At 38.8% G+C, this 26,095-nt stretch overlaps 1 protein-coding gene across 1 annotated transcript in view; it reads left to right on the top strand.

Annotated features, from left to right (window-relative positions):
* LOC130914357 (mucin-2) overlaps positions 1-22,525 on the top strand; it is a 41,103-nt gene extending 18,578 nt beyond the window's left edge. Inside the window, exons 7-28 of the mRNA XM_057833463.1 lie at positions 2,464-2,532; positions 2,603-2,671; positions 2,746-2,823; positions 2,898-2,966; positions 3,044-3,115; positions 3,776-3,847; positions 3,921-3,989; positions 4,091-4,159; positions 4,237-4,308; positions 6,974-7,042; positions 7,133-7,201; positions 7,275-7,364; positions 7,440-7,523; positions 7,596-7,691; positions 7,768-7,863; positions 11,546-11,632; positions 11,714-11,751; positions 11,826-11,921; positions 13,403-13,562; positions 13,641-13,717; positions 19,226-19,321; positions 19,385-22,525. Of these exons, the coding sequence (XP_057689446.1) occupies positions 2,464-2,532; positions 2,603-2,671; positions 2,746-2,823; positions 2,898-2,966; positions 3,044-3,115; positions 3,776-3,847; positions 3,921-3,989; positions 4,091-4,159; positions 4,237-4,308; positions 6,974-7,042; positions 7,133-7,201; positions 7,275-7,364; positions 7,440-7,523; positions 7,596-7,691; positions 7,768-7,863; positions 11,546-11,632; positions 11,714-11,751; positions 11,826-11,921; positions 13,403-13,562; positions 13,641-13,717; positions 19,226-19,321; positions 19,385-19,639 (1,952 nt within the window). The 3' untranslated portion in view covers positions 19,640-22,525. The remainder of the gene's footprint in view (positions 1-2,463; positions 2,533-2,602; positions 2,672-2,745; positions 2,824-2,897; positions 2,967-3,043; positions 3,116-3,775; positions 3,848-3,920; positions 3,990-4,090; positions 4,160-4,236; positions 4,309-6,973; positions 7,043-7,132; positions 7,202-7,274; positions 7,365-7,439; positions 7,524-7,595; positions 7,692-7,767; positions 7,864-11,545; positions 11,633-11,713; positions 11,752-11,825; positions 11,922-13,402; positions 13,563-13,640; positions 13,718-19,225; positions 19,322-19,384) is intronic.
* Positions 22,526-26,095: the final 3,570 nt, after the last annotated feature.

Consider the following 26,095-nt stretch of genomic DNA (forward strand, 5'->3'; position numbering starts at 1 on the left):
GCGCCATTATAGATTGAACGCGACAATGCGTGAGTGGGTCGTGCAGCGCATGCGTTAACTGCGTTAAATATTGTAACGTGATAAATGTAAAAAAATATTCATTCTCGCCGTTAACGCGATAAATTTGTTAACCCTACCATAAGCTTAAACTAAAGACTCTGGAAGAGTGTAACCCATTATGTCTGTAACGTTAAATACAATTAGAAAGCGATTTAATTAAAAAAAAAAAAAAAAACATATAAAAAGGCATGTCCGATATTTTTTTGCCGATTCAGATACTTTGAAAATGACTTGATCGGACCCAATCGATCGGCATCGATCGGGACATCTCTAGTGTCTGCTTTAACTAAAACCACCCAAACAGTTATAGGTTTTCATATTTCAATGAGGATAGCATGCAAACGATGACAGAAGGGGGGGAAATGAGAAAGTGAACCCTCTGTCTAAGGAGACTTAAAGACCAGTTGAAACCAATTTTTACCAAACAATTTAAGTCAGGTGTGTGCCCAATCACTAAGGAGTGGTTTAAAGCTGCCCTGCCCACTATAAAACACACACCTGGTAAGAATTGTCTTGATAAGAAGCATTGTCTGATGTGCATCATGGCTCGGTCAAAAGAACTGTCTGAAGACCTGCGATTAAGGATTGTTTATTTCTAAAAAGTTGGGAAAGGATACAAAACCATCTCTAAAAGTCTGGATGTTCATCATTCGACAGTCAGAGAAGTTGTCTGCAAATGGAGAGAGTTTGGCACTGTTGTTTCTCTCCCGAGGAGTGCCCGTCCACCAAAGATGACACCAAGAGTTCAGCGCAGAATACTCAGAGAGGTAAAAAAAAAAAGAACCATAGAGTGTCTGCTAAAGACTTACAGAAATCACTGGCACAGTCTAATATCTATGTGCACACATCAACTGTATGTAAAACTATGGACAAGAATGGTGTTAATTGGAGGACTCCACGAATGAAGCCACTGCTGTCTAAAAAAAGCAAACATTTTTGCTCGTTTAATGTTCACAAAAAGGCACATGGACAACCCAGAGAAGTATTGGCAAAATATTTTGTGGACTGATGAAACCAAAGTTGAATTGTTTGGGAGTAACACACAACGTCATGTGTGGAGGAAAACAGCTCACCAACATCAACACCTCATCCCCACCGTGAAGCATGGTGGAAGGATCATCATGATTTGGGGCTGTTTTGATGCCTCAGGGCCTGGACAACTTGCAATCATTAATGGAAGAATGAATTCAAAGATTTATCAGGATGTTTTGCAGGAAAACCTGAGGCCGTCTGTCAGACAGTTGAAGCTAAAAAGAGGATGGATGCTAACAAGACAATAATCCAAAACACAGAAGTAAATCAACTTCAGAATGGTTTCAGAAGAACAATTACACGTTACGTGCTGGAGTGGCCAAGTCAAAGTCCAGACTTAAATCCCATTTAGATGCAGTGGCATGACCTAAAGGCGGCGAATCATGCCACACAATCCTAGGAATTTGACTGAACTACAGCAGTTTTGTCGAGAAGAATGAGCCAAGATTAGTCCTGATCAATGTGCCAGACTGATCTGCAGCTACAGGCAGCGTCTGGTTGAAGTTATTGCTGCCGAAGGGGGGGGGGCCACAATTTATTAAATGTGATGGTTCACTTACTTATTTTTCACCCTACTGTAATTGTTTGCATACTATCCTCATTAAAATATGAAAACCTGGTAACACTTTATAATAACTATCCCTTTTACTAGTTAATAGATTATTAGTAAACTGTTGATAGATGATTTATTGTTGATTTGTGAAGTATTTGTTAACAGTTTGTTAAGCATTTACAGGGTGTTCCAATATGGTTGACCCCATTCTAAATGCCCATGCTAGTTGATGGATCTTAATAAAACTATATACACTTTATGTTGAAGGTCATAAGTTTTATTGGTTAAAAATACAAAGAAAAATACAAATATTTGTTGGTTCTATGGCAGATTTTCATAAATGTGCAACATGAGGGCTGCTTGCAAAATGCCTTATCAAAATGCCTTTTCTTCTGAAGTAAATGGCATTTCTTAAACTGAAAAGATAGAAATACCAAACGTTACACACAAAAACTTGAAACGTTTCTACACAAACTGTTTCGGGTTAAGAACACCCTGTAAATGCTTAACAAACTGTTCACAAATACTTAACAAATCAACAATAAATCATTTATCAACAGTTTACTAATGATCTATTAACTAGTAAAACGGATAGTTATTATAAAGTGTTACTGAAAACCTACACATGTTTGGGTGGTTTTAGTTCAAGCAGACGCTGTTTTTTCATCTGTGTGATTTTGACAAAGATCAGATCACATTTGGTGGTGATTTTATGCAGAAATGTGAAAAATTCCAAAAAGTTCAGATACTTTTTCATGCCACTGTATAGAATAATTTTTGATTTTTTTCCCCCCATAAATGATCCCACGTTTCCACAGCCATGTCCAGCGCAACCATGACCATGAACCCAAACACTGGCTTGACCACGATGATGTCCACCGTTGCCAGTATGTCGTTTTGTTTCACCAATTTACATCTTTCACTCATTTTGATATAAACATCCCCACATCTCCACAGCCATGCCCGGCGCAACTACAGCCATGAACCCAAACACTGGCTCGACCAGCAAGATGTCCACCGTCACCAGTATGTTCTCTTTCATGGCTTTACGTTTATCGTACATTTTTGTTTCCGATATGAACGTTACAACGTCTCTACAGCCATGCCCGTGTCCAGTGCAACCACAGCTCTGAGTTCAACATCGATGATGTCCACTCTCAAGACGTCCTCCGCTCCCAGTGTGTTTTCTTTCACCGAATAACGTATTGCAATAATTTTAATTTTCCGTACAAACAATACCTCGTTTCCACAGCCATGTCCGATGCAACGTCGACTACAAACCCAAATACTGGCTCAACCGCGATGATGTCCACTGTCACTAGTATGTCATTTTCTTTCGCCGATTTACGTATATAATTCAATTTAATTTTCCGTATCAACAACTGCACGTCTCTACAGCCATGTCTGATGCAACCACGACAATGAACCCAAACACTGGTTCGACCACGATGATGTCCCCCATTGCCAGTAGTATGTTTTCTTTACCAATTTACCGTATTGGCCCGAATATAAAACGGCCCTGATTATAAGACGACCCCCTCTTTTTCAAGACTCAAGTTTGAAAAAAAACTTTTTGAACACAAAATTAATTTTTATACAGAAAATAATTACAGTACATCTGAAACAAATGATTATAACAATATATTTCAGAGAAAAAGCATGTTATTTTGCCTCATTCAAATCTTAATATCTGAACATTTAAATATGTAAACTAAAGTGCAATCACATTCGTAAATGAATGGCTTCTGGTTTTTGAAATGTAAATAAACCAATCTATTGTGATAAAACAAAAAAATTGCAACAACTGCATTAACCATTAAAGTGAGGTCTAACTGTAATTGTAGTCTTGAAACAAATCTGAATAAGGAAAAACATTGCAATAAAATAATGCAAACTGGTTAAACTTGAGAGTAGCCGAGATCTGTCATGACAGAACATTGCTTCAATGATATCTGGCGCCATCTAGCGTCGTGAATGGGTGTAATGTCTAGACCCCGAATATAAGACGACTCCCACTTTTTCAGTCTTATTTCAATGCAAAAAACACCGTCTTATATTCAGGCCAATACGGTACATACTAGTATATCGTTCAATTTGATTTACAGTATAATCAATTGCACGTATCCACAGCCATGTCCGATGCAACCACGACAATGAGCCCAAATGCTGGCTCGACCACGATGATGTCCACCATTGCCAGTAGTATGTTTACTTTACCAATTTACATATATCGTTCAATTTCATTTTCAATATAAACAATGCAACGTCTCAACAGCCATGTCTGATGCAACCACAACAATGAAGCCAAACACTGGCTCAACCTCAATGAGGTCCACCGTCACTAGTATGTCGTTTTTCTATTAGATTAATCGATATATCAATGAATATTCAATCGATATGTCATTAATTCTAACATTCGATATAAATTATACCACGTTTCCACAGCCATGTCTGACGCAACGCCGACAATGAATCCAAACACTGGCTCGACTGCAATGATGTCCACTGTCACCAGTATGTCATTTTCTTTCACCGATTTCCGTATATCATTCCATTTCATTTTCTGTATAAACAATTCCACGTCTTCACAGCCATGTCTGATGCAACCACGACAATGAACCCAAACACTGGCTCGACCACGATGAAGTCCACCATGGCCAGTAGTATGTTTTCTTTCACCAGTATACGGATTGCATCAATTTTGATTATCAATATACGTACATAGACTTCACTATCAGTTGACGGGAAACGGGGAGTGGAGCCGCTCCGTTGGGGGGGCTATTTTCAAAAACTTAAACTTAAAAAAATTTTCAAAACCAAACCCGCTAGCGACCTAAAACCAAAACAGGCACCTCCCATAGGCTTACAGTATATGAGTCTCCATGAGCAGCGGCATCAAAAAATTTACAGTCGTTCCCTAATAAAATCCCAATTAATAATTTTTTATATATGTATAACAAAATTTAAAATGGCTATAAAATTCTCAAATTTTACGGTACATGCACAAAAATCACCAAATGCAGAGATAATCACCCATAGTTTCAGGATCAATTGCAATATTTAACATTTAATATTTAAGTTTTTGCCCGAAATAGCAACTTAAATTGATAATATTTAGTGCAATTTCAACAGTTTTCGAAATCTAATAAATCACTTAATTTTCACATCAGAAAGTTAATACTTGAGGAAAGAAATCAGATTCGTCTTAATTTTACTCAACAAAAGCTAATTTTTGCATTTTTCTTATTCAGGTTGAATTCCGATGTCACTATTGCCTCAGCATGTCTTTCTGGCTACCTGGCCCTGGTCGATTTTAGATTGAAATGTTACATAAAATAAAACCGATTGTTTTTTTGTATGGACGCAGAAATGTCTAAATTACTAGTTTTTTGGCAAAAAAGGCAAAAAATGCACAGTCGGCTGAAAATTGCCGGATTATTTCAATGTAATTTAAATTACGCTATTGTGTATGGATACAAAATCCAACATGGCGGGCCTCACAAAACAAAGAGCTTTTTAAGTTCAAAACTATTGTAAATAAATACGTAAATCCCAGAATTTCTATAGATATGAACAGAAAACAGTCTATATTCTTGGTAAAAAAAAAGGGCAGTTATCATTCATTTTACCTAAATATTTCAAGGTAAAGTTTTTCCATTCATTTCATTTTTTTCACAACCTTTCCAAGTGTATGCATGGTGCTATATTATTGAATAATTACCTTGAATCCTCGACCAAATCACTCTTGAGACAATGCCTGCTTGTATAAACTAAAACCTTTTTCCCATTTCCACCTACAGTTGTTGTCAAAAGTTTACATACACTTGTGAAGAACATAATGTCATGGCTCTCTTGAATTTCCAGTTATTTCTACAACTCTGATTTTTCTCCGATAGAGTGATTGGAATAGATACTTCTTTGTCACAAAAAACATTCATGAAGTTGTTTTTTTTTAATGACTTTATTATGGATTAACAGAAAAAGTGATCAAATCTGCTGGGTCAAAAATATACATACATGGGTCTGAAAAAGCGAATCATTGACTTGAACAAGTCAGGAAAGTCACTTGGAGCCATTTCAAAGCAGCTGCAGGTCCCAAGAGCAACAGTGCAAACAATTGTTTGTAAGTATAAAGTGCATGGCACTGTTTTGTCACTGCCACGATCAGGAAGAAAACGCAAGCTATCACCTGCTGCTGAGAGAAAATTGGTCAGGAGGGTGAAGATTCAACCGAGAATCAACAAAAAGCAGATCTGCCAAGAATTAGAAGCTGCTGGAATACAGGTGTCGGTGTCCACAGTCAAGCGTGTTTTGCATTTCCATGGACTGAGAGGCTACCGTGCAAGAAGGAAGCCCTTGCTCCAAAAGCGGCACCTTAAGGCTCGACTGAAGTTTGTTGCTGATCACATGGACAAAGATAACACCTTCTGGAGGAAAGTTCTGTGGTCAGACGAAACAAAAATCGAGCTGTTTGGCCACAATGCCCAGCAATATGTTTGGAGGAGAAAAGGTGAGGCCTTTAACCCCAAGTACACCATGCCTATCGTCAAGCACGTTGGTGGTAGTATTATGCTGTGGGGCTGTTTTGCTGCCAATGGAACTGGTGCTTTACAGAGAGTAAATGGGATAATGAAGAAGGAGGATTACCTTCAAATTCCTCAAGATAACCTGAAAAGTGGTAATGGAATGGCTAAATTAGGCTAGAATTAAGGTTTTTGAATGGCCTTCCCAAAGTCCTGACTTAAACCCCATTGAGAACTTGTGGACAATGCCGAAGAAACAAGTCCATGTCAGAAAGCCATCAAATTTAACTGAACTGCACCAATTCTGTCAAGAGGAGTGGTCAAAGATTCAACCAGAAGCTTGCCAGAAGCTTGTGGATGGCTACCAAAAGCGCCTAATTGAAGTGAAAATGGCCAAGGGACATGTTACCAAATGTTAGCGCTGCTGTATGTATATTTTTGACCCAGCAGATTTGATCACTTTTTCTGTTCACCCATAATAAAGTCATAAAAGAACCAAACTTCATGACCCTTTTTTTGTGACAAAGAAGTATCAGTTCCAATCACTATCAGAGAAAAATCAGAGTTGTAGAAATAACTGGAAACTCAAGAGAGCCATGACATTATGTTCTTCACAAGTTTATGTAAACTTTTGACCACAACTGTAAATCTGGCGTTAGAACACAACATGTGTTTCAGTTTATCGCATTGAAAGCTACCACAACGCTCTGCCTGGCCCGGCCCTCTATGGGAAGCCGTCTGTAGGAACTGTCTCGTCAACTGATAGTGAAGTCTATGCAATATACTTAATCCCACGTCTCAACAGCAACGGCTGATGCAACCACGACAATGAACCCAAACACTGGCTCAACCTCAATGACGTCCACCGTCACTAGTATGTCGTTTTTAATAATAGATTAATGGATATTCAATCGATATGTCATTCACTCCAATTTTATATATAAATGACCTCACGTCTCTACAGCCATGTCCGATTCAACTACAACCATGAAGCCAAACACTGACTTGACTACGAAGATGTCCACCGTCACTAGTATGTTTATTTAACCCGTTAACACATACCAGTCATTTTGATTTTCGATATAAACCATCCCACATCTCCACAGCAATGCCCATGTCCGACGCAACCACGACCATGAGCCCAAACACTGCCTCCACCCCGATGATGTCCACTACCAAGACGCCCACTGCTTCCAGTGTGTTTTCTTCCACCGGTTTGCGAATATCGGTCATTTTTATTTTCCGATGTAAATGATACCACGACTCCACAGCCATGTCCTACGCAACCACGACCATGAACCCAAACACGGGCTCGACAGCGATGATGTCAACCACCAAGATGTCTACCGCCACCCGTGTGTATTGTTTCACCAGTTCATGGCAATCGTTTTGTTTTTTCCAATGTAAACAATCCCACCTTCCCACAGCCATGCCCATGCACGGTGCAACCACGACCAAGACCATGAGCCCAAACACTGCCTCGACCACGATAACATCCACCTCCAAATCGTCTACCCCTGCCAGTATGTTTTGTTTCACCGTTTTATATGAATTTAATTTATTTTGTGTTTCGATATAAACAATCCCAACTTTCCACAGCCATGCCCATGCACAGTGGAACCACGGCCAACACCATGAGCCCAAACACTGGCTCGACCACGATGATGCCCACTACTGAGATGTCCACCGTTACCTGTGTGTTTTATATCAGTCACATTGTAAAAAAATAATAATTGAATATACATTGAAATGCTGGCAACTGTGGTTACCAGATTTTTTTTTCTGGTCTGTTTTCCTGTTAAAATACACGTAAATACGGTATAGTGCTTCGGTAAAGTTAAAAAATAATATTGTAATAATTTTGAACTGAGATCAAAACATACAGTGAGGAAAATAAGTATTTGAACACCCTGCGATTTTGTTCTCCCACTTAAAAATGATGGGCGGGTTTGAAATTTTCAATGTAGGTGACATGGTAGAGACAATCCAAAAAAAAAAGAAATCCAGAAATCACAGTGTAAAAAATTATTTGTAACATACTGCTGCAAGTAATTATTTGAACAAAGGCTGTCAAACGATTTTAATCGAGTTAATTACAGATTAAAAATTAATTAATCATAATTAATCGCAATTCAGACCATCTCTAAAATATGCCATATTTTTCTGTAAATTATTGTTGGAAAGATAAGACACAAGACGGACATAAACATTCAACATACTGTACATAAATACTGTATTTGTTTATTATAACAGTAAATCCACAAGATGGCATTAACATTATTAACATTCTATCTATTAAAGGGATCCACAGATAGAAAGACTTGAAGTTCTTAAAAGATAAATTTGAGTACAAGTTATAGTAATTTCATATAAAGAAAAAGAACGTGTCCTGCTCCGCCCAAATGCATGATGGGAAGTTGGGCAACCATGACTGTCAGTGGTGGCTGCAAATGGTATACAGTATGTTCTGCATTTTGTTCAATTAGGTGTGTTAAGAAAAAAAACGTCTCCTGCTCTGCCTAAATGCATGATGCCAAGTTGGGCAACCATAACTGTCAGTGGTGGCTGCAAATGGTATACTGTATGTTCTGCGTTGTATTCAATTACGCGTGTTAAGAAAAAGATTGTCGCTTGCTCTGCCCAAATGCATGATAGGAAGTTGGGCAACCATGACTGTTAGTAGTGACTGCTAAAGGCGCTGTCCAATGACCGCCTGAGTCCACTCGCATTTCTCTGCCTTTTTGTTGTGCTAAAACGGCGTCATTGTAAACTGGGGCAACGCATGCACGGAATGACCCGTGCATTGCGTCAAATGTAACATTTCAGCAGGTTTGCACAGACTGCAGCAGAGATTTTGCACCACTGCTTCACACAGATCTTCTCTAGATCAATCAGGTTTCTGGACTGTCATTGAGAAACAGAGTTTGAGCTTCCTCCAAAGACTTTCTATTGGGTTTAGGTCTGGAGACTGGCCTGGACCCTCCAGAACCTTGATATGCTTTTTACGAAGCTACTCCTTGGTTATTCTGGCTGTCTGCTTTGGGCCATTGTCATGTTGGAAGACCCAGTCACGACCCATTTTCAATGCTCTAACTGAGGGAAGGCGGTTATACCCCCAAAATCTCACAATGCATGGCCTTGGTCATCCTCTCCTTAATACAGTGCAGTCGTCTAGTTCCATATTGAAGGAATCTGACCTTCTAGCCAGACTGCCGGAATCGTGCCAGCCGAACCACCGGACCTGCGATTGCGCAGATCCAACAAACCGGGCCGGTGAGACTCCGGCTAGAAGGCCAAATTCCGTGTGTTCACCTTAGCCTTAACCATTTGTACTGACTCCATTTTGAAAGGTTTAAAGAAGGCTCACCGAGGACAAGTTGACTATTTATTCGGGTCAACAGCAATCAAAACATCAAGGTGAAACAGATTCAGATGAGGAGGCAAACTCGTTCCAAGGTCACCATATCAGAAGTCAATAAAAGGTTCCCGAGAAAAATGACAATGCTTAGTTATACAGTCAGTCTTTTGAAGGCTCTCGCCGGGCGGGCTGTGGGCAGAAAGAAGGGTGTGTTCAGGATTATTGTCTGTTTGTGGATTGGACAGGAGGATTCGGGAGTTACTGTTGTCCGGGCAACGAGGGTTGTGGATTTTGCCACCTCAGCGTGAAAGGGGCTCTTGGAGTCTTGTCAGTAGTGTTATCAGTTGGATAGTGGGTGTTCTCCGATGTTCCATGTGTTGGGACAAAACGTCCTGCCATTTGTTCTGGACTGTCCGGGAGAACAGATTGCGGGAGTTGGTACGTCAATCTTGCTCAGTCAGTTGTATGATGAACGCGCTGGGCTTCCGTCATAAAAAGGCATTTTTTATCTCTCTTATGCCCTATATTCTGCTTGTTTTCCTTAGAGTATAAGTGCTATTTATTTTATATTGGGTGTGTTAGAATAATAGAAACACAAAAACAGTCAAACGGTAAATACGAGAAACGATACTATTTCCTGACTATTAAATGTGTTAAAATAATGCAAACAGTTAGACGGTGCCTACAAGAAAAGGTACTATCTCCTTCAATATGCAGAAAAACACCCCAAAGCATGATGCCACCACCCCCATGCTTCACAGTAGGCATGGTGTTATTGGGATGGTACTCATCATTCTTCTTCCTCCAAACACTATGTGTGGAATTAAGAACAAAAAGCTCCATTTTGATCTAATATGACCACATGAATTTCTCCCATGACTCCTCAGGATCATCCAAATGGTCATTGGCAACCTTAAAACAGGCCTGGACATGTGCTGGTTTAAGCAGGGGAACCTTCCATGCCATGCATGATTTTTAAACCATGACGTCTTAGTGTATTACCAACAGTAACCTTGGAAATGGTGGTCCCAGCTCCTTTCAGGTCATTGACCAGCTCTTCCTGTGTAGTTCTTGGCTGGTTCCTCACCATTCTTAGGATCATTGAGACCCAACGAGGTAGACCTTGCATGGAGCCCCAGTCCGAAGTAGATTGACAGTCATGTTTAACTTCTTCCATTTTCTAATAATGGCTCCAACGGTGGATCTTATATCACCAAGCTGATTCGCAATTGCCGTGTAACCCTGTCCAGCCTTGTAGAGGACTAAAATCCTGTCTCTGGTGTCTTTGGACAGCTCTCTGGTCTTGACCATGTTATGAATTGGAGTCTTCCTGATTGGAACAGGTAAAAAAGTCTGACTCAAGAAGCCCACCTCAACTTCACTTATTCGTTGGACTTTTTAAATGCATCTAACAGGTCTTTGAGGCTCACAATGTTACCTAATAGATAGGTGTTCAAATACTTATTCGCGGCAGTACAATACAAATAAATTGTTAAAAAATGATGCCTGTAATTTCTAGATTTTTTTTTAGATTGGCTTTCACAGTGGACCAGCACCACCCATGAAAATTTCAAAGCTGTCCATCATTTCTAAGTGGAAGAACAAAATCCCAAGGTGTTCAAATACTCATTTTCCTCACTGTAATTGGTCTTGCTGGTGACTTCACTGTGCTCATTTGTTCATTGTGTCACCTCTAAAATGGGATTTTAACCTACACTGTCATTTTGGTAGTTAAGTGTGCCAACCACTGAACGCCAGGTGTGTTATGCGTATAGAAGATTAGGATAAAATACCCCCTGAGAACATAAAAAAGTGCAAAGAAGCTCAACTTGTCTATTAGCACAGTAGTGAGCATGCTCGACTGCCACAGTGCGATTTCAACAAAGGTTAAAATGTAGTTCTTTTTACAGTAGTTTTTTTGTTAATTTGTTCGTAATTTTTGGCGCAACCATAACTGCCAGTATTTTACTGTAATATTGATGTTTTTTTTAACTGTTTAACAATCACACTTCTCCACAGCCACCATGCCTGGCGTAACCAAGACCTCTACGACAATCTCTAGCTCCAATAATCCGACAACGATGATGATGATGTCCAACACCACCTGTATGTTTCAAGATACAAGTTTACATAATTTGATTTTTCAACTTTAAAAAAAAAACAAAAAAAAAACATTTCTCTTTACAGGGAGCATGATGAATATGACAACTCCCACAATGAACATGGTAAGTCCAACGAAAATTCATTAAGGGTTTTTTCTCAAATTACCATCTTGATTTTCTTTGTCTCCCAAATGTAGATATATTGCCCTGTATTCTCCTGTAACTGCTCAGAATGCAATGCGATGTACGCCAGTCGTAATGCCACAATGTGTGCCAGCGGTGAATGGTGTCAGGTACAGAAAACCTTGATTTTTAAGTCATTAGCTTCTATTGACAATGATAGACGTCCAATTTATTTAGACTGTGAGGGCTGTAAATGGATTGGACATCTGAAAACATTAGGAGAGACAGCAAGAACCAAAAGTGGCATTTGCCATGTGGCGTTTTTTTTGCCATGTGGCATTTTTTTTTTTTGCCATGTGGCAAAAAGGACTTTGACACATGGCATTTTTTTTGGTATGTGGCAAAATTCATTCAGATTTTGGAAAATTTGGACGTGCATAGCCGTCAATGGCATAGCCAGACTTGGTTGCCAGTTGAATATCAATGCGCTGTAATACTAAGTGTATGATCAAAAATCACAGCCACACATGTTTTTCTGCCATTTAAAATGAATGGAAAATTTGGACGTGCATAGCCGTCAATGGCATGGAAGTGCATGGCCTTCAAAACTGCCATATATCCCCCCAAAAAATGTAAAAAAGTGAAATCCATTTTGCCAAATACCAAAAAAATGTCACATGTCAAAATCAATTTTGCCACATGGCAAAATCTATTTTGACACATGGCGAAAAGAATGCCACATGGCAAAATCCGTTTTGCCACATGGTAAAATCCATTTTGACACATCGCAAAAAGAATGCCACATGGCAAAATCCATTTTGCAACATGGCAAAAAAAAGGTACATGGCAAAATCAGTTTTGCCACATGGAAAAATCAAATTTTCCACATGACAAAAAAATGCCTCATGGCAAAAAAAAACATGCAATATGGCATAATCAGTTTTGCCACATGTCAAAATCCATTTTGACACATGGCAAAAAGAATGCCACATTGCATTATCCATTTTACCACACAACAAAAAGAATGCCACATGGCAAAAAAAAAAAAATGGTACATGGCAAAATCAGTTATGCCACATGGAAAAATCCATTTTTCCACATGGCAAAATCCATTTTGCCACATGGCAAAAAGAATGCCACATGGTAAAATCCATTTTGCCACATGGCAAAAAAAAAAAAAAAATGCCACATGGAAAAATCCATTTTACCACACGGCAAAAAGAATGCCACATGGCAAAAAATGGTACATGGCAAAATCAGTTTTGCCACATGGAAAAATCCATTTTTCCACATGGCAAAAAAATGCCACATGGCAAAATCCATTTTGCCACATGGCAAAAAGAATGCCACATGGCAAAAAGAATGCCACATGGCAAAAAAATGCCACATGGAAAAATCAATTTTGCCACATGGGAAAAAAAATGCCACATGGCAAAATCCATTTTGCCACATGGCAAAAAGAATGCCACATGGCAAAACAAAATGCCACATGGAAAAATCCATTTTGCCACATGACAAAAAGAATGCCACATGGCCCCCCCAAAAAAGTCACATGTCAAAAAAAATGCCATATGGCAAAATCCATTTTGCCACATGGCAAATACCGCTTCTGGTTCTCGGCCCTGCTGAACATATGTGCCATACTCTGCAGCTGTTAAAGACGGACACGATGTACTACATGGCTAACTGCAGCGCCACCTGCAGTAGCGAATGCGCCAATGCTTCTCACATTAACTGCGCCGTCGCCTGCTGCAATAGCACAGGCTGCCTTGCTTCAACGTTTGCGTCCCTGATGATGATGACATCTACAGGTACATTTTCCAATCAAATAAAGTCATTCACTTTCCGTACTGACTCTTCTCAAAGATGACTGTTTTACAATCTCCTAGTGCCAGCAGTTGCTACGACTACCCCTGCACCCGTCACCACAACCATGGCCCGAACCCAGCAACCAACAATGGCGAGCGTAAGGACAAACGAGAATTAAGTAACTTTAGAACTACCGTTCATGGGAAACTGAAAATGACATGCTGCAGTGGCGGAACAAATATGAATGGGCTTAGGTGCGATGAGCATGCCCACTTTACGCCTGCAAACCGGGACCCTTAGAGCAGGGGTCCCCAACCTTTTTTGCACCACGGACCAGTGTTATTTGGGTCTTTGTTTCACAGACCGGTGTTCTGACAAATTTTGCAACCCATCAAAAATTCCAACCATGCGGTTCTGCGCATGCACGTAGCGTTAAAAATTGCCGCGAATGCAGCGATTCCAAAGTACACACTACAGATTTTCTTTAAAGAAAGGAATATTAACTTACATTTGATCATGGACGGACATGTAGAAAAGTTCTCCTCAGGCACATCCTGCCATGTTAGCTGCACACAACAACTGCACACCGCTCTCTCACCGTTAACGACTCGGTTGTGTCGTTAAGCTTTAATTAAGATCCCGCTTCACAAAGATACGATGTTGGAAATTGTAGCAAGGTTTTCAGTGCTCTCGTAGTGATGTCAGGATATTCCGGAATGACTTTAATCCAGAACCTCGGTAGATTTGTTGTCTCAAATGTACGTTCAAGGTCGCCGTTAGGGGTGTAACGGTACACAAAAATCTCGGTTCGGAACGTACCTCGGTTTTGAGGTCACGGTTCGGTTCATTTTCGGTACAGTAAGAAAACAAAATGCAAAATATAAATGTGCTAGTTGTTTATTACACACCTTTGTGCTTTCAACAATAGGAACATCAGCCTATACAAAGCTAGAATTCTGCTCAAAAAGTAGCGGGTATTTAAAGATAATCCAACGACAATTTGCCTTTCAGAACGTGCGTATTGGTCAGCTTTCTTTCTGAAAGAAAGACGAAAAAAGAAGTCCTGTGCTAAAGAGAAAAGCAATCCCAATGACAAAGATTTGAACATGTATTTTACAAATGAAATGCCTCAATGAATCATTTTTTTTCTTATGAACGGTTTTCAAAATTTTTATTGGTGGATTTTCTCAAGTTAAAGCGCCACACAGAAATTAATTAATTTAATTGTGTAAGCAGGATCTGTGTATACTTCTTATTATTTTAGCTAGTTTTAGCTTGCTAGTTTTAGTATTAGTTTTAGCTCATTTCAGTTTATTTAAATGTGCTATTATTTATTTTATTATGTGTTTATATTTTACAAATGTGATGTAGTATTCATTTATATTGTATATTTTATGTTGTATAACTTAAGTTCCTATGTGAATATTAGTTCCTACTTGTTTTGTTGTGGAAGGAGGGTTTTGTATTGAACACCGGGCCGTGTTGGTTATTATTATAGCAGAGAAGACAGCAGTAAATCAACAAAGACAAGTCAACTGTGCCCCGATCTACCACTCAACAGATCTGATGGACTCAAAAAGTGGGTTACGATTGCATATTAGTTTGAAAATCGACTGGATCCACCGCATTTTTACACGAGTAACTTCCGGTCTACCCGATCATAGCTACCGGTAGTAGTATTGATGCAGGAGGGTCGCGTCTCGCGTCAAATAATAAACTCTCTGCCGTTCTTTTCACGCGCGTCGTATTGAGGCACTTCTGGGACGCGTCTAGCACGCGGCCGCAAAGCGACTGGTGTGCATTGGCTAATTGACTTTAACGCCTGCGTTTCACTGCGTTCTCGCGGCGGCCACGTTGCCGCACTATTGATGTTTCTGGGTTATACTGTCCTACCGTGTTGGTCCTCATTATAGTAGAGAAGACGTAGTAAATATAATCTACACAAAAAAACTGTAACCGTCGCCGTCATTTGCTCTACAAGCTGATCCTCCTGTTGCACAGACATGCTCGAATCACTCGGTTTATTCACAAACGGGTCACAAATCCACTACTTCGCAGATCGTGGGTCTTTGAGGTCTTTTGGCTCGTCAGGTGCCCTTTTCGGCGTAAAAAATATCTCCAAAGACATCTGTTTTCCAGTCATTTTTGCTCGTGTGGGGGCTAATCATTTCCAGGAACAAAAGTGCTGTCTAGTCATACGTTATTATCGAGAACAAGCGCACACAGATACATTACATATACAAAACAAGATGTACCGCTAGCAGTCCAATCAATGGATTCCTATGACGACATTCTAATCTATCCTGTAGTATTATATCTAGAGTAGACAGGGATATTGGGGTGTTAAGCAGGGGCACAGGGTTAATTCGGCCAGAATGTGGTCGTTAATAAATTATTATTTCTATGCGGCCCGGTAGCAAATGCGCCACAAACCGATACCGGTCCGCGGCCCGGCGGATGGGGACCCCTGCCTAAGAGCAATGTTTTCAACCTTTTCTAAGTTATGGCATGTTTTTACATTGGAAAAAATCTTGCGGCACACCACAGATGACTCGCGCTAGCTTAGCCCTGAAACTAACAAATAACTGACAAACCCCACTAACTCGAAGATTAAGCCCAATGTCAAAAATTCTGAATTTCGGGTCAGGGGTTAGGATTAGCAGTATATCAGTGCCAATGTAAAACAATGCAAATTGACTAAACAGTCATCAACAACACACAAATGAATTGCACAGTGCAATAAACACAAAGGTGGGGGCGGGCGCGGATGCACGCGCACAACCCGGAAGTACGTCGTACACACACGCGGTCAATTTGGCCACAAAACGTGGCATCAACTAAGCACTTTTCACTCGATCGGACTTACTACAACACAACCCAAAGATGCTAAACTAATACGTCACCTCACCGAATAAATGTGCAACACGAATATGACGTAAACAATGCTTGCCAACTTGGAGCAATGACTACCCGCTGTTGCAACGGCAAAGCTACGAAACGGCCAAGCTACAAAACGTTCTCTAACCTATCACTGGAACCCTCCAGAATGAAGGAAAAATACGTTCATTCATTGACGGAAATTGAACAACATTCCCTCACACATCTCAACAGGTGACTGCACTTGGCTCGAATGTGCACCCGCTGTGGCACACGCCTTTCTCAGTCCCAAAACACTTAGCGCGTGTGACTTGAGACCAAAACAGGAAGTATCTGTATGCGGTTACCATGTAAACGAACACGTAATGAGAACCATTGTGACATTTTCTATTCAAAATGCTCATCGTATATTATTATTATTATTATTATATTCTTCATTCTAAATACATTATGAGGCAATACCAAAAGAGTAACGCTCAGACACTAAGACAGATGCTAATTAGATCACTGGTTTGGAAAAATGAAGGTATTATATTACTTGTTACTGTAAAAAAGTAATAAAATTATGGTAACGCGTTACGCGTTGGTAACAACACTGGTCAACAATAATTATTAACATCCACAACATGTCTCTTTAAAAAGAAAAAAATAGGGGTATCATAAGTCACCACACGAATCAAACATATGGTGCATAAATATAAAGAATAGTGATTGAAACTTCACAAATTATGGGGAGGGGGGGTGAACACACACCGCGACTACAAAAACTTTGGGAAAGAATTAGCCACCAAAAAAGGTAATAAAATATAATGATCATGAACTTTTTAAAAAGGCTACCACAAAGCATGCCAGGAATTTCAGTGTCAATAAAATGAACAGGGAAAATTGTAAAATTTGTCATTAAATGTTTGAAACTTTACTATATTATTGTGTAATGTTATCCTGATATTAAATTGCCTATAATATGATAGATTTCCCCCATATTGCCCAGCACTAAAACATGCAGAAAAATGACTTTTTCTGAAAATATATTTTCACAAGTTACTGCTGTAGTGGCTTACAGTGGGGCAAATAAGTATTTAGAAATTGTGCAAGTTCTCCCACTTGAAAATATTAGAGGCCTGTAAAGCTGTAATTGTCAACATGGGTAAACCTCAACCATGAGAGACAGAATGTGGAAAAAAAAAACAGAAAATCACATTGTTTCGTTTTTTTTTAAAATTATTTGCAAATCATGGTAGAAAATAAGTATTTGGTCAATACCAAAAGTTCATCCCAACACTTTGTTATGTACCCTTTGTTGGAAATAACGGAGGCCAAACGTTTTCTGTAACTCTTCACAAGCTTTTCACACACTTTTGCTGGTATTTTGGCCCATTCCTCCATGCAGATCTCCTCTAGAGCAATGATGTTTTGGGGCTGTCGTTGGGCAACACGGACTTTCAACTCCCTCCACAGATTTTCTATAGGGTGGAGATCTGGAGACTGGCTAGGCCACTCCAGGACCTTGAAATGCTTCTTACGAAGCCACTCCTTTGTTGCCCTGGCTGTGTGTTTGGGATCATTGTCATGCTGAAAGACCCAACCACGTCTTATCTTCAATGCCCTTGCTGATGGAAGGAGATTTTCACTCAAAATCTCTCGATACATGGCCCCATTCATTCTTCCCTTTACACAGATGAGTCGTCCTGGTCCCTTTGCAGAAAAACAGCCCCAAAGCATGATGTTTACACCCCCATGCTTCACAGTGGGTATGGTGCAATCCAGTATTCTTTCTCCTCCAAACACAAGAACCTGCTTTTCTACCCAAAAGTTCTTTTTTGGTTTCATATGACCATAACACATTCTCCCAGTCCTCTTCTGGATAATCCAAATGCTCTATGGCGAACCGCAGACAGGCCTGGGCATGTACTGGCTTCAGCAGGGGGACACATCTGGCCATGCAGGATTTGAGTCCCTGGCGGCGCATTGTGTTACTGTTATTAGCCTTTGTTACTGTGATCCCAGCTCTCTTTTGGTCATTCACTAGGTCCCCCGTGTGGTTCTGGGATTTTTGCTCACCTTTCTTGTTATCATTTTGACACCACGGGTGAGATCTTGCATAGAGCCCCAGATCGAGGGAGATTATCAGTGGTCTTGTATGTCTTCCATTTCCTAATAATTGCTCCCACAGTTGATTTCTTTACACCAAGCATTTCACCTATTGCAGATTCAGTCTTCCCAGCCTGGTGCAGGTCTACAATTTTGTCTCTGGTGTCCTTCGACAGCTCTTTGGTCTTGGCCATAGTGGAGTTTGGAGTGTGACTGACTGAGATTGTGGACAGGTGTCTTTTATACCGATAATGAGTTAAAACAGGTGCCATTAATACAGGTAGCGAGTGGAGCCTCGTTAGACCTCGTTAGAAGAAGTTAGACCTCTTTGACAGCCGTAAATCTTGCTTGTTAGTAGGTGACCAAATACTTATTTTCCACTCTTATTTGGAAATAAATGCTTTAAAAGTCAAACAATGTGATTTTCTGTTTTTTTTTTCTCCACATGCTGTCTCTCGTGGTTGAGGTTTACCCATGTTGATAATTACAGGCCTCTCTAATCTTTTCAAGTAGGAGAACTTGCACAATTGGTGGTTGACTAAATACTTATTTGCCCCACTGTAAAACATCTGAACAGTGCATTTTTGCATTCCAGACCTTCACCCATAAAAAATACCAATTGACGATAAATGTCAAAGTAAAGAGAAACTCTTCTCAACACCATAGCACAAACTTTTCTCCTCTCTTGCTCTCTCAGGGAGACAAATGCCACCAAGGGACATGCACCGGCGCCACCTGTTACACCAGCTTCACCGCACTGCAGACTTGCTCCTCGACACAGCACCACTGTCAGGTGCTTAGCATGCATAGCATGTACACAATCATGAAACATGTTACATAGTCATTCTTTCCTTAGTTGGTAAAGGAAGCGGTCAGCTCCAACACACGGTGGACAGCTGGCTGCACGGGCAACTGCTCAAGCCAGACACCTTGCAAGACCAACACAGTGCCTCCCTGCCACTTGGAGTGCTGTGACGCTGACGCCACGTCCTGCCTGTGGCTCAACGGGACGCTTAACCACTTGTCCGCGGAAGCCGCGGGACTGACGACATCTGCGTTATGGCTAATGGTGGCCTTGGCCGCACTGTTTTTTCAGTTGGACCTCATTTGATCCTCGCTTATCTTTTGAACGCTGGCATTGACAGGTATAGACGCCCAATCCATTTGATCTGGGAGAGCTACCTGTTCAAATTGATTGGATGTCTAGTAGGGGTGTTGCGATACATTCAAATATCTAGGTCAGGGGTGTCAAACTCATCTTTAGTCGTAGGCCACATCATAGACTTCACTATCAGTTGGAGAGACAGCTCCTACAGACATTGCACCACAGCTTCCCATAGGGGGCTGGGTTAGGCAGAGCGTCATGGTGGCTTTCACTGCGATAAAATCAAACACGCGCTGCGTTACACGGATTTAGGTGGAAACAGGATGAATATTTTAGTACATAAATGCAGGCAGGAGTGTCTCAAGAGTGATTTGGTCAAGGATTCAAGGTAGAGTATTTTCGCACTATAAGGCGCACCTGACAATAAGCCGCCCCCCAGCAAATTTGGCACAAAACGGCATTTGTACATACACAAGCCGCACTGGACTATTAGCCGCAGCTTTCCTCACTGTATTATGGGATATTTACACCAAAAGATATTAACCAGTAACACTTTATTTGACAGCGGCATCATACGGCTGTCATAAAACCAAATGAACCACCATGAAGCTTTGAACCACTTGGCTGCAAAGCTTCATTTGGCCATCACTGCTCCCATGGGGGAGACAGTCAACGTCTGATGCCAACTGCTGTCAACACCGCTGTTGTCTAACATGCCTCCTAGCATGCATTGCAGCGCTACAGATGTAAATAACAATCAAAATTTGTGTTCTGTGCTAATTATGTCTTCAGTTAATGTTCCAGTTGTTTCATTAATTGCTAGTTATGGTATTTGGTAACAGTTTATTTGACAGTGACGCCGTTAGACCATCAGAATTATGACATGGCACTGTCATGAGCATTAATGAATGCTTATAGCAGATGCCATTTAGTGTTATCTCACTTTTGAATGGATGTAAAAGATCCAAGCTGGACATGAATGGAGTTAGTGACATAATTTGCCAGATGACACTTGATGACATCTGTCATAAGCATTCAGTAATGTCCATGATTTTGCCATGTCATAACTATACGATCTTATGACCATCTTATGACGCCGCTGTCAAATAAAGTCTTACCTATTGACCGAAATAAATCAATAAGCCGCACTTGACTATAAGCTGCAGGATTTAAAATGAAGGGAAAAAGTAGCGGCTTATAGTCCGAAAATTACGGTAATTATTCTATTAAATAGCATCATGCATGCACTTTGAAACATTGTGAAATAAAATTAAATAAATGGAAAAAGTTAGCATAAGTTTAGCTTGAAATATTTACGTAAAATGAATAATAACTGTTGTTTTTTTTTTTTGCTTTTTAACCAAGAATTTCTTTACCTTCATATCTATAGAAAGTCCAGGATTTACGCATTTATTTATGAGAATTTTCAACTTAAAAAGCTCTTTGTTTTGTGTTGGTCGCCATGTTGGATTTTTTTATCCATACACAGCGGAATTTTACATTCAAATAATCAGGTATTTTTTGGTCAACCGCCCTTTTTTTGGCAAAAAAAAAAAAGACATTTCTGCGTCCATACAAAAAAACAATCGGTTTTATTTTATGTACCATTTCAATCTAAAATCGACCATGGCCAGGTAGCCGGCAAGACTTGCTGAGGCAATAGTGATATCGGAATTCAACCTAAATAAGGTGTGATTGTATTTTAAAAAATGCAAAATTTTGCTTTTGTTGAGTAAAATTAAGAAGATTCTCCATGGTTTCCTAAAGTATTAAGGTTATGATGTGAAAACTGAGTGATTTCTTAGCTGTTGAAAACATGTCAAAATTAAACTAAATAGAAAAAAAATATCAGTCGCTATTTCGGGCCAAAACCTATATGATATGTTAAATATCCTGAAAATATAGTTGATTATCTCTGCATTTGGTGATTTTTGTGCATCTAGCATAAAGTCTGATAATTTTACAGCCATTTTAAGTTTTGTTACACTTGTATAAAAATAATTAATGTTGATTTCTTTTGGGAAGGATTTTGAATTTTTTGATGCCACTGCTTATGGAGACACATATATGCCTAAGGGAGGTGCCTGTTTTGGTTTTAGGTTGCTAGCTGCTTTGGTTTTGAAAATGTTTGAATTTTAAGTTTTTGACAATAAGCCCCCTACGGAGCGGCCCTGCGCCCCGTTTCCCGTCAACTGATAGTGAAGTCTATGGCCACATTGTAGTCTTTGGTTCCTTACGGCATGCTAGCAGCTTTGGTTTTGAAAATGTTTGAATTTTAAAATTTTTACAAAAAGCCCCCTTCGGAGCGGCCCCGTGTCCCGTTTCCCGTCAACTGATAGTGAAGTCTATGGCCACGTTGTAGTTTTGGTTCCTTTCGGCAAGCCAACACGCATAAAAATTGGACTCATTTGGCTGTCTTTGACGGTGCTAATGGCAGATACATTTTAAAATAGATCAGATGTCTAGTGCCGATAATGACAGGTAAACTAGTAATTTAGGGCTGCCATGAGTAAGTGACTAATTGATTAGCAAATAAATTGTCATCTATTCTGATAGTCCATAAACTATGGTTATGTTGAACATTATTCAACCTCTACTGCAGTATCATGTTGTAGTATGACAATCAGATCAAATTAAAATTGTAAAATTGACAATTGCATTTGTCTATATTGTGCTAAGCTCCTTATTTCACTAATTATAAATAAGATTTTAAAAAACGAAAACAAAAAAAAAAAAACAATAAATGTCAGCTTTGCTACAACACCTACAGTATACTAAATTGGGTGTTAAATTATATTGAACACAATGGTTTTTAGAGACATTGTCGACTTTCAAAATTGTCCAATCCTTTTCTTTATAGTCTCTTTGTTACAATTCAGTAGAATTTTTATTTTTTTTAAAAATACGTACAGGGTGGGGCAGAGCAACTTGCTTATTTAAATTTGGCGCCCTGAAGCGATGGTTGCTCTGAGGAAGATAGGGATGAACTTATTTGAGAGAGTGGGGCTTAAAGTTTGGTTCTTAACGTGCTTTATTTATTTTGTGTTCATTTTTCAGGAACCCCGTGAGCATTATGGAGTGGACGAAGTTTGAACGTGCTTTCGTTGTTGAGGCATTTTTTTCAAGCGGTCGCTCAATCGTCGCAATGCAACGTGCATTCCATAGCCATTTCAATTTTGCCCCTCGTGGTCATGTTCCTGGCCGGCAGTCGATTGTTTCATGGGTAAATAACTTCAGAGAAACGGGGGATGTAAAGAAACAAAACCTGTCCTCCCACAAACAGCAAGGACACCCCAAAACATTAACGCGGTGAGACAATCTGTTTTGAGTAGGGCTGTCAAAATTATCACGTTAACGGGCGTTAATTAATTTTTTAAATTAATCACGTTAAAATATTTGACGCAATTAATGCAGATTCCCCGCTTAGACAGATGTAAATGACGGTACAGTGAAACGCTCACTTGTTAATTGTGTTTTATGGAGTTTTGCCGCCCTCTGCTGACGCTTGGGTGCGACTGATTTTATAGGCTTCAGCACCCATGAGCATTGTGTAAGTAATTATTGACATCAACAATGGCGGGCTACTAGTTTATTTTTTGATTGAAAATTTTACAAATTTTATCAAAATGAAAACATTAAGAGGGGTTTTAATATAAAATTTCTATAACTTGTACTAACATTTTTCTTTTAAGAACTACAAGTCTTTCTAGCGATGGATCGCTTTAATAGAATGTTAATAATGTTAATGCCATCTTGTTGATTTATTGTTATAATAAACAAATACAGTCCTTATGTACCGTATGTTGAATGTATATATCCATCTTGTGTCTTATCTTTCCATTCCAACAATAATTTACAGAAAAATATGGCATATTTTATAGATGGTTTGAATTGCAATTAATTGCAATTAATTACGATTAATTAATTTTTAAGCTGTAATTAACTCGATTAAAAATTTTAATCGTTTGACAGCCCTAGTTTTGAGATATCCTCGACGGTCTGCCCACAAACACGCATCTGCTCTTGGGTTGTCTGCTCATTCACACAAATTAGCTATTGTGCAGGAACTTAATTCACACGATTTTTTGCTCGTGAAAAATGCATGTGAGGAGCTTTTGGGCTTGCCTGATGACACACTTATTTTCTTCAGTGATGAGGCTAACTTCCATCTTTCGGGATCTGTAAATAAACAAAACATGCGTGATTGGAGTCCTGAGAATCCCAGAGGACTTCATCTACGTTCTCTACATGCACCACTTGTAACTGTTTGGTGTGCACTATTGTGAGTTGGCATAATTGGCAAGTTTTTTTTTTTAAGAAAACAAATAGGCAGTATCACCGGCATCTAACCATTATGATAACACAATCAATGAGTGTTTCCCGCCAACACTGAACCAGATCGACTGCTGGCCAGGAACACGACCACGGGAGGCAATATTGAAATGTCTACGGAATGCACGTTGCGTTGTGATGATTGAGCGACCGCTTGAAAAAAATGCCGTAATAGCGAAAGCGCTTTCCAGATTCGTCCACTTCATGATGCTCACTGGAGTTGCTGAAAAATGAACATAAAATAAATAACGCACATTCAGAACCTAACTTTAATCCCCATCCTCTCAAATAATTCCATCCCTACCATCCTCAGAGCAACCATCGCTTCAGGGCACCAAATTTAAATAAGCAAGTTTCTCTGCCCCACCCTGTATATATTTATATACTTCTCTTTAAATTAAAAAAAAAAAAAAAAAAAGGTAACTATTTTATTTATTGAATAAAAATCAAAGAAAATGTAAATATCCACTTTTTATTTATGTATTCATTCATTTAATTTTCATTTAATCATTTCCAGTATTTATTTACAATGTTAAAAATAGAAATAGGAAAAATTAGGAACCATTCTCTTTTTTATTTTCATTTTTGGATTTACTAATAATTAAATAGAAATAGGAAAAATTAGGAACCATTCTCTTTTTTAATTTCATTTTTTGATTTACTAATAAAACAATTTAAAAAAAAAAGGAAAAACAGTAAATATTACGCCATTTTTTTTTGTCTAAATTTTGTGCGCTTTTCATTAAAAAATGAAAAAACAGTCAATATCATCCAATTTCATTTTATTTTAGCCAGAAAACATGAAGTTAATGCAAATAATATACTCTTGCGGGCAACCAAAAAGGAGGCGGTGGCCCAGATCTTGTCCCCCGTCCACCGGTTTGACACCCCTGATGTCAGAGAAATGTAACTGATTGAGTTAAATGTGTACATACTAGTGTACTAAATCGCACCCCTAACGTCTATCAACGTCAGCGGCATCGAATAAATTATTCCGAACGCTCTATCGCCAAAGTCATTTTGTTTCTTTTTTAAAGCCATGGCAAGAATAATTAGCTGTGACAATATATATTAATATGCACTTTATTCAACAGCAGCATGGCGCTGTTAGCGAGTATGGCGGACATTTTGCTGGGCTGTTTTTGCAGGCATTTGTTTAGTCACGTTTGTGGTGGTGTTTTTTATTTACTTTTGAATATTTTTGTTGAGTTGAGATATTCACAATAGGATATTTGAAGGTCAAAGCGGCATTAGTTCAAGATAAAAGTTGTATATTGAAATAAATATCATTAAATATGTGGGTCATTCTGTGCTATAATGTCGATATCTTATTAAAATATTCTAGAAAATGCCTTATCTGGAGAAATTGCGATGGAGAAGATTGCTATATTGGGCTCGTGGGGTACTTCTTGTTGATTTTGGGTCATTTATATGTCATTTCCTTTTGATTTTGGGCATTATCAGGTCATTTCCTGTTTATTTTGGAACATTTATAAGTCATTTACTGTTTATTTTCAGTCACTTCCACTTTCTTTGATTTTATTGTACATTTTTGTTTTAAACATTAAAAAGGAAATAATTATTTGCAGTTTTTTTTAAACATATTTTTTGAAATGAACAAAAAAAAGATATTTTTATAATGGGTCAAATTTATTTTTCGAACAGTCCCTTAGACGTTGATTTGCTTTGCGTATTATTTTAAAAAAAAAAAAAAAAAAAAGGGCCAATTTTATTTTTCAAATGATTTTTTTCTTTGATTGATTTTTTAATTTATTTTTTATTTTTTTTATGATTGAAGCAACTTTTTGGGGAATTGAATGATTTAGACACAAATATCCAACCCAAAATATGGGCCAAACACAAAAAGGATTGCCAAAATCAAGGAAAACTTTTTTTTAAATGAAGAATGATGTGTTAAAATGCACATTTTTGAGTCTCAAATATTTTTTCGCATTCAAAAACTTTTTTACTATGATTTCAATTTTCTTTTTTTTTTTTTTTTTTTTTTTTTGATTGAAATGATTTCTTTTGAAAATATTTTTTTGTATGAAGCAACTTATTTTTTGATTGAATAATAAAGACAAAAAATTTCCTAGCCAAAATGTGGCCCAACACAAAACAACATTACTT

This window comes from Corythoichthys intestinalis, chromosome 4 (genome assembly GCF_030265065.1).
Source record: "Corythoichthys intestinalis isolate RoL2023-P3 chromosome 4, ASM3026506v1, whole genome shotgun sequence".
NCBI classification, from domain to species: Eukaryota; Metazoa; Chordata; class Actinopteri; order Syngnathiformes; family Syngnathidae; genus Corythoichthys; species Corythoichthys intestinalis.